Here is a 17423-nt window from a genome sequence, read left to right on the forward strand (position 1 = left end):
GGAGTGCCCAGAGTTTCTTGCTCCCATTAGTTGAACCAGTCCTAAAGAGGGAGGCTCACAAACTACCCCTAGGAGACTCCTACCGTCTTCCCCATCGCAACCTCCTCGGACCTTGTAAGCCACGAGCTAGGTTCGCCCCAAGAGTGCGCCGCAAGCGCTCATGCTCCCCCTTCCCTAGCCTGGGCTCTTCCCCTCCTCCCGTCTCTCTGGCCCCAAGAGAGGCCGCGCTCCCACCGCGCCTCCCACCCCCCCTCCGAGAAATGGCGGAGGATGCGCGCCGCGCCGGGAGCCTGGAGGCGGGGCGCCTTCCTAGTCTCCATGTCCGCTCGGACGCACCCCCAGCCAGTCTGCCCAGATCGCGCATCCCAGCGTGGTTTCCCTGCCCTCTCTGGGCGGCGAGGAAGGTCGAAGCGCTGAGACTACGAGCGGGAGCATAGGCTGAGAAAGAGTGGCTGTGCGTGCGGAGGTGCGCGGATTGGGGCTGAGACTGGCAGGCCGGCACCCCGCGTTCCGCACCTCGCTCCTATTCGCGCCCGACTCCGCCCGAGCACTGCGTACAGCCGTGGTCCCCTCACTCGCGCCCAGTGAGCTGCACCAGGCGGAGTCCGGAGGGTACCCGGTGCCCCGCCCTTACTCCCGCACCCCGCCCGCACCCTGGCCCCGGCCGACCCGCCCCCAGCCCGCCCCCCTCGCCGCCCCGCCCCGCCCCTGCCCGCTCCGCGGGCGCAGCCCGCGCCCGCCCCGCCTCAGTCCCGCGGCTAGAGAGCCCGGCGCGCAGCAGCGGAGAGTACCCCGGAGCCCGCGCCCCGACGCTCTGCGCCCGCAGTGTCCGTCGCGTCCAGGGCGGGCATGGGGCGGCCTGGTTGAGCGTCGTACCCCGCCGCGGAGACCCCCAGCCCAAGCCACCGTGCCTCTCGCCGCGGCCCCTGCGTGCACGGCGATGGCGAAGGCGACGGTCGGTGCCGTGGGGCTGCGGTTGTTGCTGCTGCTGCCGCTACTCGGCGAAGGTGAGTCCAGCCGGGGACCGGTGCCTGTAGCGGCCGGGGAGAAGTTGGCGCCGCGCGGCGAGCGGCAAGCGGCGGAGTGGACGCGTTAGGAAACGCCTTTCTGTTTGCGGCGGGCAGCGGGCTGCGCAGTTGCCGGCCGCCTGGGCTCGGCTGGGAGAGAGGTGGTGTGGCGGACAGGGCGCCTCCGGCCCCGGGTTGGGCGGGTCTCGGGTCGGAGCAGGACGCGGGCCGGGCGGCCGGGGTCGCTGCCCAGAGCCCGAGTCGCAGCCGCGCGCCCTAGCCTGGTCGCGCCTCGTGCCGCAGTCGCGTCTTGGAGCGAACTGAACGGACCTTGTCGCCGTTTCGATGCAGGTGGGGGAGGACCGGTGAGGTGGCCCTAGAAAGCCAGAGACTTGGGCGGGGAGTTCTGTTTCTGTAAAAGATTACTCTGTCGTGGTTTCCTTTTTGCTCTACCCGTCGGCGCATTCCTCCTCCAGCTCCCATACCTTGCTTGGTTCGCCGCGGGATACGGAGGGGATCCGTTCTTTTTTAAAAGGTCACTTGTCTCTTGTGTTTTTTGGCCCAATTTTGTACTTAAAAAAAAAAATCAAAAAGCCAATGGTTTCTAGGGAAGCTGCCCTCGAGGTCCCGCTCATACTGGCTCAGCGCAGCCTGCTGAGGGCTAGCAGTGGCTCTGCCCCACCCGCAGCTTTAGAGTCCCGCGCTGCTGACAGGCTGGAGTTCCCAAAGGTGCGGCCTTTTGGACCATTTGACGGCTCTAGGCCAACCTGTACCAGGCGCTTTTGACCATCTTGGAGTGGAGTAGAGCTGTGTGCCACCAACATTGGTGCTGGGAGAATTAGATGTAGCCTTGCAAAGGCTGGTCATTGCCCCTTCCTTCAAACCCTGACAGGGTGAGTGAACCCGCAGAGTCTTTGACCCCATCTTGACCACGAATCTTAGTTTCCTTTAAACTGTCCCTGACTTCCCTTCTGCAGTTATGCACCAAGTTTCCCTCTGAGAGAAGAGCCTCAGCCACCCTCCCCCACCGCTTACAAAGGGCTTTCTCTCCCTGTGGCCTTTGGGAACAGAAGAGGCGGTGGTCCCCTGCTTCCAGCCTCAGGTCCTGCACAGACTCTGGGACCACTGGGTTCACAGTTCCGCTCAAGACTTCGTTTTCGTGATTGGATCCTGAGCTCCAGAGGCAGATGCTGAAGCCAGAATGTGCCCCAAGTCCATCATAGGGAAGGCAGGGAAGAAAACCTTTCCTTGTCCTGGAAAGGATGCAGGAAAGTCTGTTTCCAGCAATGGAAGTCTGGGGATCACAGTGCTGTGGCAAGAAGGGGAATCAGGTAGGAGGAGGCTGAAGGCAGGCTAGACGTAAACACAAACAAGTTGTTGCAAAGATCTCTTACAACTCTGAGTTGCAACTTTGTAGTTGGGGGCAGGCTGGTCAGGTGTGAGTTGGAAGCCAGTGCATTCTGGGCAGTTCTGGGCAGTCTCCTCAGCCTGCGTGGTTTTCCATGCCTTTCCACAGTTCCTTGCTTAGCCAGGGTGCCCAGTGAGGCAGTGAGGAGCTGGACTGGAGGGGGCGCTGCGAGGGTGGGTCTTTGACACTTGGCAAGAATGCACGTGGCTTTTCCACACTCGAGGCCCATGGAGTTGGGTGGTGGAAAAAAGACCCTCCAATCCAGGGCAAGTGAGTCCCCAGCCCTGCCCACCCTTCCCATGGGATGAGCAAGAAACCACGATTTGTGGCACTGAGCGTGGAGAGGTGGCCCCGGAGCACCCAGGAGGAGACAGCTGGACTTTGGAGAGGCCTGCTGGGGCCCTTAACTCGCAGTAGCTGTCCTGGAGCTGCCCAGCCTCGCTCTCAGTGAGCTACTCCAGACAGGAGCTAGCCAGCCGGCCAAGGCACCCCGACCCGCCCAAGCTGAGAGCAGTTCTGCCTATGGGCGCCCTCTTGTGGATGAATCCCTCCAGTGGCTGGGCCCTTCGCCTGGGGGATGGGCAGGGTCTCTAGAGGATGGAAGCCTTCCCCTGCTGGACCACACACCTCCCCAGGACCACAGGCTCCCTTCTGTGCTGGGGGACTGATGGGAGATGGGTAGGGGGACAAACCAGATGAAGAGGCAGTGGCCTTGACCAGAGTGCTTGGGAAGAAACAGCTGCCCCAAAGCTGGCAGGGAGGAATGCTCATAGCAAGGTCACGGGACAGAAACACATCCTGCTCCTTTCAGCATGTGTGTACTCTCACTGTGTGTGAATGCACACACCTTCAATCCAGAATCAGAATAAGACTTCTCACATACCTTGGTATCCATGTGAGCACACGTGCACACACACACATGCACACACATATACACCCTTGAACCAGGCTCACACGCTTACTCTCGGTCATCTCTAAGACACACTCCTGTCCTTTTTTAAGCATATGTGATCACAAGGCCTGTGAACATACACACATATTCGCACAGTGAGGCTGGCCCTCACATTGCACCCTCACCCAAGGAACCTGGCCCCTCCCATGCCCTGGGACCTCCATGTGTATACACAGGGACACCTGTCCCCTGTGGCCCCTGCTTCTCATTCTCAGGAGCACAGCCCATCAACCCTGGGTATCCTGGGACCAGAGCTAAAGAACTTCCATCTAAAAGTTGTCTGTAGCAGAGTTTCTGGCCTTTTGCTGCTCTGGTACAGGTACAAGCATGCTGGCTGCATGGATGAAGAAACTGAGTCCCCGCTTCTGGGGCTGCCCCTGGATGTCTCAGGCTGACCCCTCAGCCAGCACCATCTCCCTGAGCTCCTTCTCTTCCTCACCAGGCCTCACATCTCTCTGACCTGGCTTCTTGTGTCCCATTTTGCTCAGCACCTCTGGCCACAACGAAAGACGTGCCCTCTCTGCCTGTACATCCTCTGGGCTTCTCCCTTTCAGGTGCTGAAGAAGGGAAGGCTGGCCATGACTGGCCAGGCTCCCTGTCCCATGCCACGTCTATTTGGACCAGCAAGTGCAGAGCAGCCCCTCAGCCGGGAAGGCCACTCGGCTGACTTCTTTCTTTGACTTGGCTTCTTCTTTGACCAGGGGGTTGTGGAAGACGTGTCCTACTTCAGGGTTGCCTGGACCCTTCTTTCTCCTCCACTCCAGCCCACTAAGCCCCTCTGGTCTTTGGGAGCTGCCTGTGTCCCCTGCTGGGACCCAGCCTACCCAGGGACTGAGGGACTGGGTCAGCTGGTGGGCTCCTAAGGGTGGGGTCTGAGAGTAGAGAGCAAATGGGGAGGTTTATGGAGACCATTGCTAAATTGCCTTGATTCTGCAGAATTGCTTTAGGAATATCTAAGTACATCACTGTTTCCTTGGTGGTGTGAAGAAAATGGGATGTATTCATCTAATGGGGAGCTAATGGCCTTTTAGCCAGGGGACGAGAAAACTAATTAAAAATAATGGTATCTATTAAAATGGAGCCTGGGGTGCCAAGGGGAAGTGGGGACCAGGAAGCTGCTGCTTTCCCTGAGGCCTCCCCTGCTCTGTGACCTGAGAGAGGACTCCTCTGTCCCCTGGTCTTGCCTGGATAAGGCTGATGCTGGCAGCAGCTACCAGAAGTTCATGGCCTGGTCCTGTGCTGAGCGCTGCCTGTCTGCTAGGTTACTGTGTCCTCCTGAAACCCTGGGGGACATAGCCTTGTTTCCCTATTTCACAGGTAAGGAAACTGAGGCTGCCACAGCCTGTGGACTGGGCCTTTGGAGAGGACTTCTTGACATCCCGTCCCTGGTCCCTGGGCCTTCAGCAAGCCTCTTCTCTGGGCCATTGGTGGTGGGGACCAAGGGTGGGGCTGAGGAGGGGTCCTAGGAGGGGAAGGTGGCCCTGAGCCCCTCACTCATTCACCTGCTCGTGGCTCTAGGGACAGGCTGGCCCAGGTATGGGAGGGAAGTGGGGCATGGTGCTCTGACACCTGAAATAGGAGCCCCAGTGGGTCTGGCTGGTTCTCAGGCGGGGCCATTGCTTTAGTTGAAGTCTAGAAGTCCTGTGGGTCCAGGCACTGCCACCAGGTGGGGTCCTGTCATAGCCGGTCCCAGGGAAGGGGGCATGTGTGCTCTGCCCTGGCAGGAAAAGGTCTCTGCTGGTGGTGTTAGGCCAGGCATGTGGCCCCTGCACCTGCCATCTGCCTGGGGACCCAGAATCTGACAGAAGCTACTGTGCTGGGGGCGGGGAGAGGGGGCTAAGGGCATGTGGGTACAACTGTTTCTTCTTGTACAGGATGCCTCCCCAGGGCTCCAGACAGAGTGGGAGAAGAAAGTTGGGGTTCCTGTTATGGGGCAGTGGAAACGACTCCAACTAGGAACCGTGAGGTTGCGGGTTCGATCCCTGGCCTCGCTCAGTGGGTCAAGGATCTGGCGTTGCCGTCAGCTGTGGTGTAGGTCGCAGACATGGCTCAGATCTGGTGTTGCTGTGGCTCTGGTGCGGGCTGGCAGCTACAGCTCTGATTCGACCCCTATCCTGGGAACCTCCATATACTGCAGATGCAGCCCTCAAAAAAAAAAAAAAAAAAAAAAAGACAAGAAATTGCCCAACTGGCACCCAAGGAAAAAGGGCAGAATTGGAGAAGTGCCCCTGCCATAGGAGTGGTTCCATCCTGCAGAAGTGGCTGCGTTTCCACTGGGGAACACCTCCCCCTTCCTGTGCGTGTGAGGGAGGACATTTCCTTGTGTGAATGTTGTTCTGGGTGGGGCTCAAGCCCCCCTGTCCTCTGCCACCTGCTTGTTTCTTCTTCCTCTTCTCCTACCTCTGCAGTTGTTTTTCTGAGCAAGACACTTAGTAGTAACAATAACAGTAGCCCACAAACACTCCCTGAGGGACCACCTGCAGGGATGCCCTTGCAGAAACAATGGAAGGTCCCTTTAAACCTCAGGGTTGTCACCCTGTAGGGAGAGTGTACAGTTAGGGAGGCACTGAGCGGTCACTTATCTCAGATGTGTGTGTGATCTCAGGTGGAGGTGTGGGGTGAGGGGTAGGCTGAGGGTGGGGTGGGAGGGGACGATGGGCAGCCAGACAAGGAAGTGGCCCGCCTGGCCATGGGCCACCAGGGTGTGACGGTAGAGGGCAGGAGGGGTCATCTGTCACCCTCCCATCCCCTATTCCCTCTCATTTGCCTCCCTTGGGTCTCCAAGGATCAATCTTCCACGCTTTCCATGCTTTGTGTGGAGGTGCTTCAGCCCCTGGAAGGCTGAGGGGGTCAGTGTGACTCAGAGAGATCAGGCCCAGGGTGTCCCTCTGAGGGCCATGACTTAGGTGGCCTGTAGAGGGCGCTCCACGGAGGGTGCCTTGAAAGGGGAGAAGGCCCACATGGCTTCTCCCTCCAGGGCCCCAGAACAGCAGAGTGGCAGCCAGGGTCATCTGTGTCCAGGTGTTCAGGGGAGACTGTGATTCCTGAGTCAGGACTCCACCTCACCTCCAAGGACCTTAGAGGATGGGGCCCTCTTTGGGCTGAGGCTCTGGAACACCTGGAGCCCCTGTGGACCAGGTCCTCCTCCTGCCCTCCTTCCCTGCCTGTCCTCCCACCATTCTCCTTCTCTGAGCTCTGAGGCAGATGAACTTGGGCTTCCAGCAAGCTTTGGGCTCACGGCTGTGTGTTGTGGGAGCCTAGAGCCCCCCCTCCACCCCTGAAGGCTGGAGGCTGTAAAGCCAGTGGCCCTCTCAGCTGTCCACTCTGAGACCCTGGGCAAGGTGGGGGTGGGGCGAGAGACGGCAGCCGTGTTCCCTTAGCTCCTCCCCATGGAGCTGGTGCCCTGTTGAAAGCATGGTTGTGAAGTCGATGACGCCAATGGGACCTTGAGGGAGGCAGTATTTAGGCACCACCTGGGCCCTCAAGGAGAGCAGGTGGCCAGCCCCAAGCAAACACCTCTGTTTGCTTTTGCCTTGTGAGTGGCTCCATAGAGTATAGCAGCCAGGGAAGCACTGCAGAAAGGTCACCTGTACACCTGGACAGGTGTGTGCCCACCTGGTGGTCCAGCTGGTGCAGGCTCTCCATGACATCAGCACCGCCTTGGTGGGACTGAGTGGCAAGGGGTGGCACCCCACAGCTGGCAGGGACCTGCCGAGGGGTGACCCCCTCCCCACAGCAGATCCAGGTCCTGGGCACCCCAGCCCCCTTCCCAGATTCAGATACAGGCAGCTGCAGGTGAGACACCCTTCCCCCCGTAGACCCACGTCCTAGGGGCCCCAGCACCCCCTCCCATGTTTGGGTACAGGCAGCTTCACCTCATTGCAGTCTTAAGCCTTGACTCTTCTGACATGGGGTGCTACTGTCTGGGTTCTGCAGGGCCCAGAGGTCCAGAGAAGTGCCTGGGGCAGGTTGGCTGGGGGAGGGAGGCAGAACCTTGACCTGTGCTCTGATTGGAGGAAGTGTTCTGCCACTGAACCGATCCGAAAGCCCCTGGCCAGGCAATGGACATCAAAACTGGTTCCAGCACCCCCACCCCCACCCCACCTCCATGTGCTATGAGATTGCCAGAAATTTCCAATGGCTGTCACTCTTGCAGAAAGGAGAAAAGAAGCATTGTAAGTTCCTAAACTTTAACCTAAGCCTGGAAAATTCTTGGGAAGATACACAGGTTGTGTGCCAGGATCTGAGAGTGGGGTGAGTGTTGGGGGGAGGCCTGGGGGTGCCCTGAGTCATGGTGGGAGTCTCAGTGGAGGGAGGGAGGAAGTTTACTGAGTTTATTCCTCAAACTTTTCTGCCTCTGAAACAGCCAAAGACCCAGAAACTGTGAAAGGAAAGGAAGACCCATAAGCCGGAGGGCTGGTCCCCTGTGGACCTTCTCCCCTGCCTGCTCCTCCATCCTGTCCTTCCAGCATTGCCCATGGGCCATCCACTGCTGCCTGTTCTCTTCTTTTTTGGGAAAGAGAAAGGATGGAGTCAGGAAGTAGGGCCACTTGGCCACAAAGTGGGTGCATCCGCCCCCCATCTCCTCACCTGGAAGCAGGGTTAACATGCACTTAGCACTGTGGGCACCTGCTCTGTCACTGGAAGAGGGTCTTCTGGGCAGCTGCAGGTGGTCTCTACATGGGACTGCACAGAGCCTTGAAAAGTCTCCACTGTGGACCAGACCCATTGGAATCTTCTTTGCTTCTGCAGCCCCTCATCCACCTGTATCTGTGAGGGCAGGAGAGACAGTGGACTTAGGGGTGACAGAAGCTCTCATTTTCAGCGTCTCAGTGCAGTCCATTTACCTCCTGCTCTTGGTGCCCCACCCTCCCCAATCAGCCACGCTATGCCCGGCTGCATGCATGGGGAGGGGCCCAGGGCACTTTGCCCATGGGCATGAGCTGGAATCCTGGCACATGGTCCTTCTCTCAAAAGTAAGGTAGAGTATACAGGAGAGCGTGGTGGGAGTGGGGCACACACTGGGGTGCCTTCTCCTGGGGGTCCCCCCTCTGGACTTGTGCTTCTGTGCACTGCTCTTCCATATTGGCCTCTCCTGATCAGCATGGCAGGGGTTTGTGTGTGACCTGGCCACTGGGTTGGGTTGGGAGGGAAGGACGGGGTGGCAGATACTTACAATTCACTACTTTTTTTTTTTTTTTTTGAGGTAAAACTCACATAACATCAACTGTTTTAAAGTGAACAATTAAGTGGCATTTAGTACCTTCACAGTGTTGCTTAGGTATGACTCCTGTATAATTCTAAAACATTATCATCAAACCCTGTATCGATTAGGCAGTGCTGCCTGTTCCTCCCACCCCAGCTCCTGGTAACTGCCACTCTGCTTCTGTGTCTATAGACTTGTTCGTTTGGGATATTTAATGTGAATTGACCTTTGTATCAGGCTCCTTTTACTTAGTTTGATGTTTTTGAGGTGTATCCACATTGTAGCATGTATCAGTACTTCATTCCTTTTTGTTGTGAGCCACAGAGGAAGTCCCAAGAACTTCATTCCTTTTTAAGAGTAATATTCCAATGTGTGTATCTATCACATTTATTTATTCATTCAACTGTTAATGGAATTTTGGCTTGTTTGCACCTTTTGGCTCTTGTGAATAATACTTCTGTGAACATTTATGTGCAAATACCTGTTTGAGTCTGTTTTCAGTCCTTTTAGGTATATACCTTGGAGTGGAATTGCTGGGTCATATGGTAATTCCAAGTTTTATTTTTTGAGGAACTACCAAACTGTTTTTTCTTCAACAGCTGAAACATTTGACAATCCCACCAGCAGTGTGTGAGGTTTCCAGTTTCACCACATCCTCAACCAACCCTAGTTAGTTTCTGTTTATATTTTTAAATTGTATCCATCCTAGAGGGTACAAAGTGGTAACTCATGTGGTTTTGATTTACATTTCCTCAATTGCTAGTGGTGAAGGGCTTCTTTTTTGTATGCTTATTGGCCATTTGTATCTTCTTTGGGGAAAGATCTATTCAGGGCCTTTGGCTATGTTTTAATTGGGTGGGGTGTTTTTGTTGTTGGATTTATTTTGCTTTATCAAATTTCCACCAAGTGTTGTTGAGAAGCAGTTTTAGTCCAGAGATGTCTCTGTCAGTGTTTGAGCTCCAGGTCCCTTTGGAAGAGGACGTGGGTTCCTCCAGTGTCTTTTTGTGGCATCGAGTCACCATGACTCCACTGGGACCTTGAGAACAGTCTCAGATGATCTGGATCCTAAAGCCACATTGAGCTCAAATGTCCCAAAAGCAAGGATGTCACATCTTGTATGTGAGATGCCAGTATTCAAGGACTGTCCTGTGAAGGACTCAGAGGATGGGAAAGCAGGAGTCGTGGGAACTAGCGACCCACCCCGCCCACCTGACAAGGCAGGACTTGGCAGCAGGGGAACCCAGGGCTGCCCTGTCTTGCTCAACCTTAATCCAGGCTCTAAAAATAACCAGGCAGATCTGGTGTAAATTGATTACCGTAATTGCAGCAGTGTGATGTCATGCAGCCAGCCCCTTGAAGCCCTTTTCCCAGGTCGGCAGAACTCAGCGAGGCAGTGCTTCCCACTTGCACCCAGAAGCTGTGTGAGTGCCCCCAGAAGCTGCATGAGTGCCGGAGCCCAGTGCAGGGTTGGAAGGCCTCGACCAGGGGGAGCAGGAAACCTTTGTGGGCCTAGGCAGGTCTAATTCAAGAATCAGGAAGGGAGAGAGGAGGAAACTGGCTCTGGCTTCCACCAGCAAGTGCTCTGTCCCAGCAGTGCTTCCAGGGAGGGGATCTTGTCCCAGTTCACAGCTGGGCACAGACCCAGAGAGGCTGAGAGCCAAGCAAGCTATGCAGGAGGCAGTGAAGGCCACTAGTTGCTATGATAACTGCTAGACAGAAATGGTGGGCATGATGACTAGTTGTAAAGGGTTCAAGAGAGAATGAGAAGAAATGAAGAGAGATGGCAAGGAGAGCACAGCCACAGGTCCATTAATAGAGCTGTGGTGTTGAAGAATCTTTTAAAGTTGGCCTTGCCCTTGTCCCTCTGCTTCTCAAGTCACAACAAAAGTCTCGCCTTTGTATCTAGACTCACATCTTCTTGCCTTATCATCAGTGGCCTAAGAAGACATGTGTGTTTCTAATCCCGTTCCGGCCCCATGTCCCTGGCTCCCCAAGGGACATCTAGAACAAAACCCACCCTGCTTATCTATCCTGCCCACTGTCCTGCCTCTCGGCCCCTGGTCAGGGAGCTCATCCCATGAACCTTCCTGCACAGACATCACAGAGGCTCACAGGGGATCCGAATTTGTTCTGAAAAAGCCTCAGCCTCCAGTGCAACCCTCTTATTGTACAGATGGGGAGACGGGACGAGGAGGGAGGTGTGGGTTTTCACTCTGGTGAGGCTTCAGTTGTGGACTTGGTTGCCATGACCCCCTTCCCCACGTGGCTGTTCCAGCCCTGGGATTGGGTTCCCTTTTACTCATAAAGTTGAGACCTTTGAGGCCTGGGGTCCCCGGCACTGGTCTGCCTGGTGCACATTGTCCTTCAGGATGTGCCAGCTTGTCCATCCAGGTTCTGCTCTGCCGAAAGCTGCCTCTCTCAGAGGCCTCCCCAGCTCTTCCCTCCACCCTCCCAGCAGAGCAGACCCTCAGGCCTTCTTTGGGCTTCACCCCCACCCCTACCCCCACCCCCAGGGAGAGCCCAGCTTCTGCCCCAGAGACCCTTGTTGCCCTGCCCCCAGCATCTTACCTGCAGTGCACGAGCTGCACCTCCCCACGCTCACAGTGACAGTGGGGAGAGGAGAGGACGGTGGGCCCAGAGCTGGGAGAGGGAGCGTGGGGGGCATCCCAGCAGTGCTCTGACATCCCGAGCCTGCTCTAAGCAGGAGGAAGAGTGCACCATGAGCAGGAGGGCAGGCCAGCTTGCTTCCTCTGAAAGGGTCGACCTGCCCCCCATTCCTCTCAGGCGTGACAGGGAGGTGCATCCAGGTAGTAGGATGGCCTTCCAGCAGCCCCTCAAGCTCCAGTGGGTCTTGGCAAGGCCCGGCTCTGACAGACTAGCTGCTGCAGGCTTTGCCTTGGTCATGCCATGTGGGTGCTGCTCTCCTAGGGGCAGGGCTGAGCCCCTCCCCCACCAAGAGGAACAGGTCCTGGGTCCCCATCCACATGCAGAATCTGCACTTTGCCTGATCCACCCTGATGGTCCTAGGGCCTGACAGGGGCAGAGAGAAGGATCCCACAAGGCTCACTTCTGTGTCCAGTGGGCGTGGCCCCTAGCATCTGGGGCGCCTGCGCACATAGCAGCCATGACCCTGTCTGTCCCTGAATGGCTGGAGCTGCTGGTGCTGCCTGAGCAAACTCCCATCTGGTCAGGCCTTTCTGGCCCTTTGCCCTACTCACTCAGATGCAAAAAAGCAAATTTACATGAGGAAACTTTTAGGGGTACCTGCTTTGAGAGGAGCCGGAAGGAGGCTTCGGATGGTTATTCATGGTTGCGATTTCTACCCGGTCCACAAGCAGGTGGGTGGGCGACCTGGGTTCCCAGGTCATGGTGCCCTGGCTGTTCTGCATGTGTGTGCACAGCCATCAATGAGCAGAGGAGCCTGGTGGCCACATGCCCTGGCCTGGGTGAGACTCTTGTCTTAAGTCCTGGCTCACCCTCTGTGTGGCCTGGGGCAAGGTAACCTCGCTCTGCCTCAGTTTTCCCCTCTTTAAGACAGGAATCATGGAGTTGCTGCTGTGGCTCAACAGGTTAAGAATCCAACTGGTGGAGTTCCCATCATGGCTCAGAGGTAAGGAACCTGACTGGTGTACATGAGGATGTGGGTTCAATCCCTGGCCTCACTCAGAGGGTTAAGGATCTGGCATTGTGATCAGGTATGGTGTAGGTCAAAGATGTGGCTGGGATCTGGTCTAGCTGTGGCCGTGGCATAGGCCAGCAGCTGTAGCTCCAATTTGACCCCTAGCCTGGGAACTTCCATAATCTCACCTGTGCACGGCACCCCCCTAAAAAAAAGCAAGAATCCAACTTGTATTTATGAGGATGTTGGTTTGATCCCTGGCCTTGCTCAGTGGCTTAAAGATCTGATGTTGCTGCAAGCTGCGATGTCGGTTGCAGACGTGTCTCAGATCCCACATTGCTGTGGCTGTGGCGTAGGCCAGCAGCTGCAGCTCCAGTTGGACCCCTAGCCTGGGAACTTCCTTGGGTGTGGCCCTAAAAAAAGAAAAAAATAAGTAAAAAAGACCAGAATCATAATCATTGCCACTCCTGGCGGTTGTTGTGTTGGTTAAGCAGGATGTCGCATGTCAAATATCTGGAACAGGGCCTCTCAGGCAGAATGTAGACGTCTCAGGGAGAAGGGTGCTGGAGGGAGGGAAAAATGGGCAGGACTATCTCTATTTGAGGAGCTCACGCTAGATGAGGTGACAGATTTTGTTTAAGTCTGAGTCACAGTGCCCTGCTGGGGGTAAGGGGGACAGTTGCCCAGGCAAGGCACCGGGGTCAAGGCTGAGCTGGCACATGTGAAGTTGATGGGGGCCGCAGGGCACGAGAGCCCTGGAGCTGAGCGGACTTCGTGACCCTCACACGGTCATCATCAGGCCACTTGGGTGGCCAGTCTTTTTCCAGCCAGGCCTTGCTCTGGGTAAGAAATTAGTTGTAACCTAATTGACAGTTTCCTTTGCATAGAAGCCGGAAGGAACTGCCAGTGAGGCTAGTGATTAACTCAGCAGCAGCTGGGAAATCACATTTAGGCAGGAGTGTCCATCTTCTGAGCGAGGCCACTGCAGCTGGTCTGGGTGGGTGGGGAAGCCTGGATGGTGGCGGGGGGTGCCTGCTGGGTACAGCCTGGGACTCTGGGAGAAAGCTGGAGCCTGGGTGCAGGGGATGAGTCTGGGCTGCCGGCTCCCAGGTGCCGGGCTGCAGACCTTAGCTGTGCACCTCACTCCCAGACCTCTGCCAGGCCCCGACCCCTTCCCCAGGGCATGTGGATGAAGTGGGGTGTCAGGAGACCCGGGCCTGGTTGCTGTTCCACTCCAAGTGCAGGACGTGATTCTGTTTCCCAGCCCTGGATGGGGAGAGTGAGGTGTCTGGCTGGTGGCAAAAGCTTGGGCAAGGTGTGCAAGGAAGAGCTTTTCACAAATGTGGAGGAGTGGGCCTGTGCTCGCAGGGGCAGTGGTGCCTCAGACAAGGGGTGGCTCTCTGGTTTCTCCTCCATCAGCTGCTCTTCCTGGCCACCAGCCACCCTCTCCAGCCAGGGCGCAGGATGATGGGTTTCCTGGGAGACATTGCACCCCTACATGAGGTCCCCTGCCCTTCCCCACCATGGACCACACAGTGGGGGTTCAGGCTGGTGGGATGGTGGGGGGAAGGACCTGGAGAGCTGTGGTGTATGAAGGCCCTTGGCAGGCAGGCAGGAGACTGGATTCCTTTTTTTTTTTTTAAACAGCTGCACTTACAGCATATGGAAGTTCCCAGGCCAGGGGTCGAATAGGAGCTGCAGCTGCCAGTTTATGCCCCAGCCACAGCAACACCAGATCCAAGCTGCATCTGCGATCTACGTCATAGCTTGCAGCAACGCTGAAACCTTAACCCACTGAGCCAGGCCAGGGATCGTACCCACATCCTTACAGACACTATGTCACATTCTTAACCTGCTGAGCCACAATGGGAACTCCAGCCTGGGTTCTTTACTAGACAGAACCCTCAGGAATATGATGAGCCCCGGAGGTCTTTCTGGAAGACTCAGGCACCTGGTGTGTGCCAGGACGGCTGTTGCTCCCTCTTGTGTACCAGGCCCATCCTGCTTGCCCTTGCTGTGTACCGAGACCCAGGAAGGCCACTCAGCCTGTGGCCATAGTGGCACAGGCTGCCCGCTGAGGGCTGCTGGCAGCATGTGGGGAAAAAGGAGTTTAAGACTGGAATTGAGGCCACACTTGTGGGGACTGGTTCCTTGTCAGGCACCAAGGAAGTAGCTGGCTCTGGCATTTATTGAGCACCCAGTGTATGCACTAAGCTGTCCCTCTGCTGAGGATACCTGCAGAGGCCAGAGTTTCCTCAATGGTTTTGCAGAGGCTTTGATTCCCAGCATCAGGATGGGAATAAGCTGTCAGATTTCCCCTGAAGGAGGCTTTGGCTTGTAAGTAGAGCAGAGCTGAGTCAAGGTCCCATGAACAGAGGCAACTGGCTGTCACATTGAGGTGCCCGTGGGCTGTTGGAGTACTAAAGCCCACCCCAGACCCTTCTCTTCATACCTGCTCTGGGCCAGGCATCAGGCAAGGTTCTGGGGATACAACAGTGAGCAAGACAGGCCCAGCACTGACCCTGTGGGTCTCAACAGCCCTGCTTTCTTCTCACAGCTCGGGTGGGTCAAAACTGCTTTGGAAGCCTCAGGATGGGACGATGGTGGTGACAATGGTGATGGTGGCCATGGTTGGGGGTGGAGTGAAGGTAATGGTGGTGATGATGATTGAGGGTGGTGATGGTGGTGGTGATGGTATAAGTGGGGGGGGGTGGAGGTGAGGATAATGCTGGTGGGGGGTGTGAGTCCAGGTGATGATGGTGGTGATGCTGGTTACGGTGAGGGTGGTGATGATGGTAGTGGTGATGTGGGGGGGATGTGATGATGGTGGTGCTTTTATGGCCATACACAGGCGGGCACTAAGCATCCTAGCAGCCCCCCTCACTCAGGGCTCAGTAGGGCTGGTCTATGGGCCCTCCTCTGTGCTTACAGGCAGGGCTGCCGCAGAAGCAGCCCCTCCTGCCACGGTCACACTGAAGTAGAGGCCTGCCCTGTCACTCCAACCCCTGCCATTGGGCCAGTCGGGTCCCTGAGCTCTCTGCTCTCAGCTTTCTCACCTGGAATTGGGATAATGAGAATAAACCCTGGAGGCTGTGGTGGTGCAGAGAGGTGGAGCAGGCGTTGTGTTCAGAGCAAGGCTAGTTTATGGGACACATGGGCTGCTTCTGTTAGTACCAGGTGAGAGCTCGGAGAGTTAAGGGAGGAACGGCCAGCATGGAACATGTTTCGGGACAGGAAGAAACGGGGTGCTCACTCAGGAGAGAAGACGAGGTGGGGGTGGAGGACCACATCCCTGGGAGCTGTGGGCAAGGCTGTGAAGAGTGAGTGTGAGGCCCAGAGCCAGGGTGTGACAAGTGGGACCTGCAGGCCAAGGCTGCTGGCATCAGGCCAGGCATGGGAGACCCCGCGAAAGGCACAAAGAGACACCAGGAGATGGGTGTGCATGGTGGCTGCTCAGGGCAGATGGGAGGCCGGGGGTGCTCTGAACCCTGGGTGCAGAGAAGGTGGGAAGGAACTGGGTTGATGCCCAAGGTGCCAGGCAGGGTACAGTGAGTGGCGGCATGGGACTCCTGTGGTTGGCATCTTGGCACATGTGGGGAGGAGCTGTGGCCACCCAGACAGAGGAAAGGGCTCTGAGCCAAATGCAGCTGGCCTGGGTCTGGGCTCTGCATTCTCTCTGGGGACCAGGTGACTCTCTGGAGCCAGGGCCACATCATCACCCTTGTGAATTCAGGCCCTGTAACCTTCGGGGACCCCTTTCCCCACAAAAAAGTGAAATTGTATTTTGTGACTATTAAGATAAAGACAGAGACAAGCTAGGCTGCTTTATTGTTCCATAGCCCTTATTATTACATTCTTTCCTCCTTCTGACTTTTTTTTTTTTTTTTTTTTTGGTCTTTTTCTCCTTTTAGAGCTGCACCCACAGCATATGGAGGTTCCCAGGCTAGGGGTCTAATCAGAGCTGTAGCTGCCAGTCTACGCCAGAGCCACAGCAACTCGGAATCCAAGCTGCATCTGTGACCTACACCAAGCTCACAGCAACACTGGATCCTTAACCCACTGAGCGAGGCCAGGGATAGAACCTGCAACCTCATGGTTCCTAGTCGGATTCATTTCCTGCTGAGCCATGAGCAGAACTCTGCCCTCCTTCTGACTTTAACATAAATTAAAACATTTGCGTGGACCCCAGGCACTGTACCCACTGTGTGCGCTGAGACAGCTGGCCACGGGGGCAAAGCCCCAGTAGCTGCAGTGTGGGTGCCAATCAGAAACGGAGGACCCTAGGCCCCTGGCTCTGAGGGTGGGCCCACATGGCCATGCCTGTGTGTGCCCTCACCCAGGGATGCTGAGCCTCTCGGCTATTCAGGCCTGGTCTCTCCTGTACTTGGTCCTGCAGTCCTGTGAGTGGCCAGCAGCCAAGACAGGAACCACAGCAGAAACCAGCAGTGTCCAAGCATTTACCTGGTCTGTGGCAAGCAACCAGGGCGGCATTGGTGGGATGTCACATAGGGCCAAAATCTTACCATTTTTGTTTGGCTTCAGTTCTAAAGGTAGAGTTGTGGGGACATCTTTAAAACTTTTTGTTGCACAGGCAACCAAAGAAAAATTTAAAAATCATATTGCATCAAAATTCAAAACATCATAGGACACAAAGTGAAAGGGCAGCCTGTGAAATGGGAGAAAATATTTGCAAATCATATATCTGGTAAAGGGTTACTATCCAGAATATATAAAGAACTCCTACAATTCTACAACAACGCAAAACCCAGTTCAGAAATGGGCGAAGCACTTGGACAGATATTTCTTCAAAGAAGAAATAGCCATTATTGGCTTATGCACATGAAAAGATGAACAACACTACTGGTCATTAGGAAATGCAAATCAAAACCACAGTGTGATATAACCTCACACTCATTAGGTTGGCTGCTATCAAAAAACTTAAAAAAAAAATCACAAGCATTGGTAAGAATGTGGAGAAATTAGATGCTTATACACTATTGGTGGGAAAGTAGAATGGTGCAGCCACTGTGAAAAACAGCATGAAAGTTCCTCAAAAAATTAAAAATAAGGTTACTGTATGATCCAGCCATTCCACTTCTAGGTATATACTCAAGAGAATTTATATCAGGGTCTCAAAGTAATACTTGTATATACAAAGTCATAGTAGAATTATTCACAGTAGCCAAAAAGTGGAAGCAACCCATGTGTCTATCTGGGTGAGTGGATAAACA

At 55.6% G+C, this 17423-nt stretch overlaps 1 protein-coding gene across 1 annotated transcript in view; it reads left to right on the top strand.

The window, feature by feature from the left end:
- Positions 1-748: 748 nt before the first annotated feature.
- Positions 749-17423, top strand: part of RET (ret proto-oncogene) — a 55663-nt gene continuing 38988 nt past the window's right edge. The window contains exon 1 of the mRNA XM_021072832.2: positions 749-1007. Coding sequence (XP_020928491.2) covers positions 941-1007 — 67 coding nt within the window. The 5' untranslated portion in view covers positions 749-940. The remainder of the gene's footprint in view (positions 1008-17423) is intronic.

This window comes from Sus scrofa, chromosome 14 (genome assembly GCF_054392235.1).
Source record: "Sus scrofa isolate SSC_HxYL_T2T_F1_AM1 chromosome 14, Sscrofa_HxYL_maternal_Yorkshire_Landrace_v2.0, whole genome shotgun sequence".
Lineage (NCBI taxonomy): Eukaryota > Metazoa > Chordata > Mammalia > Artiodactyla > Suidae > Sus > Sus scrofa.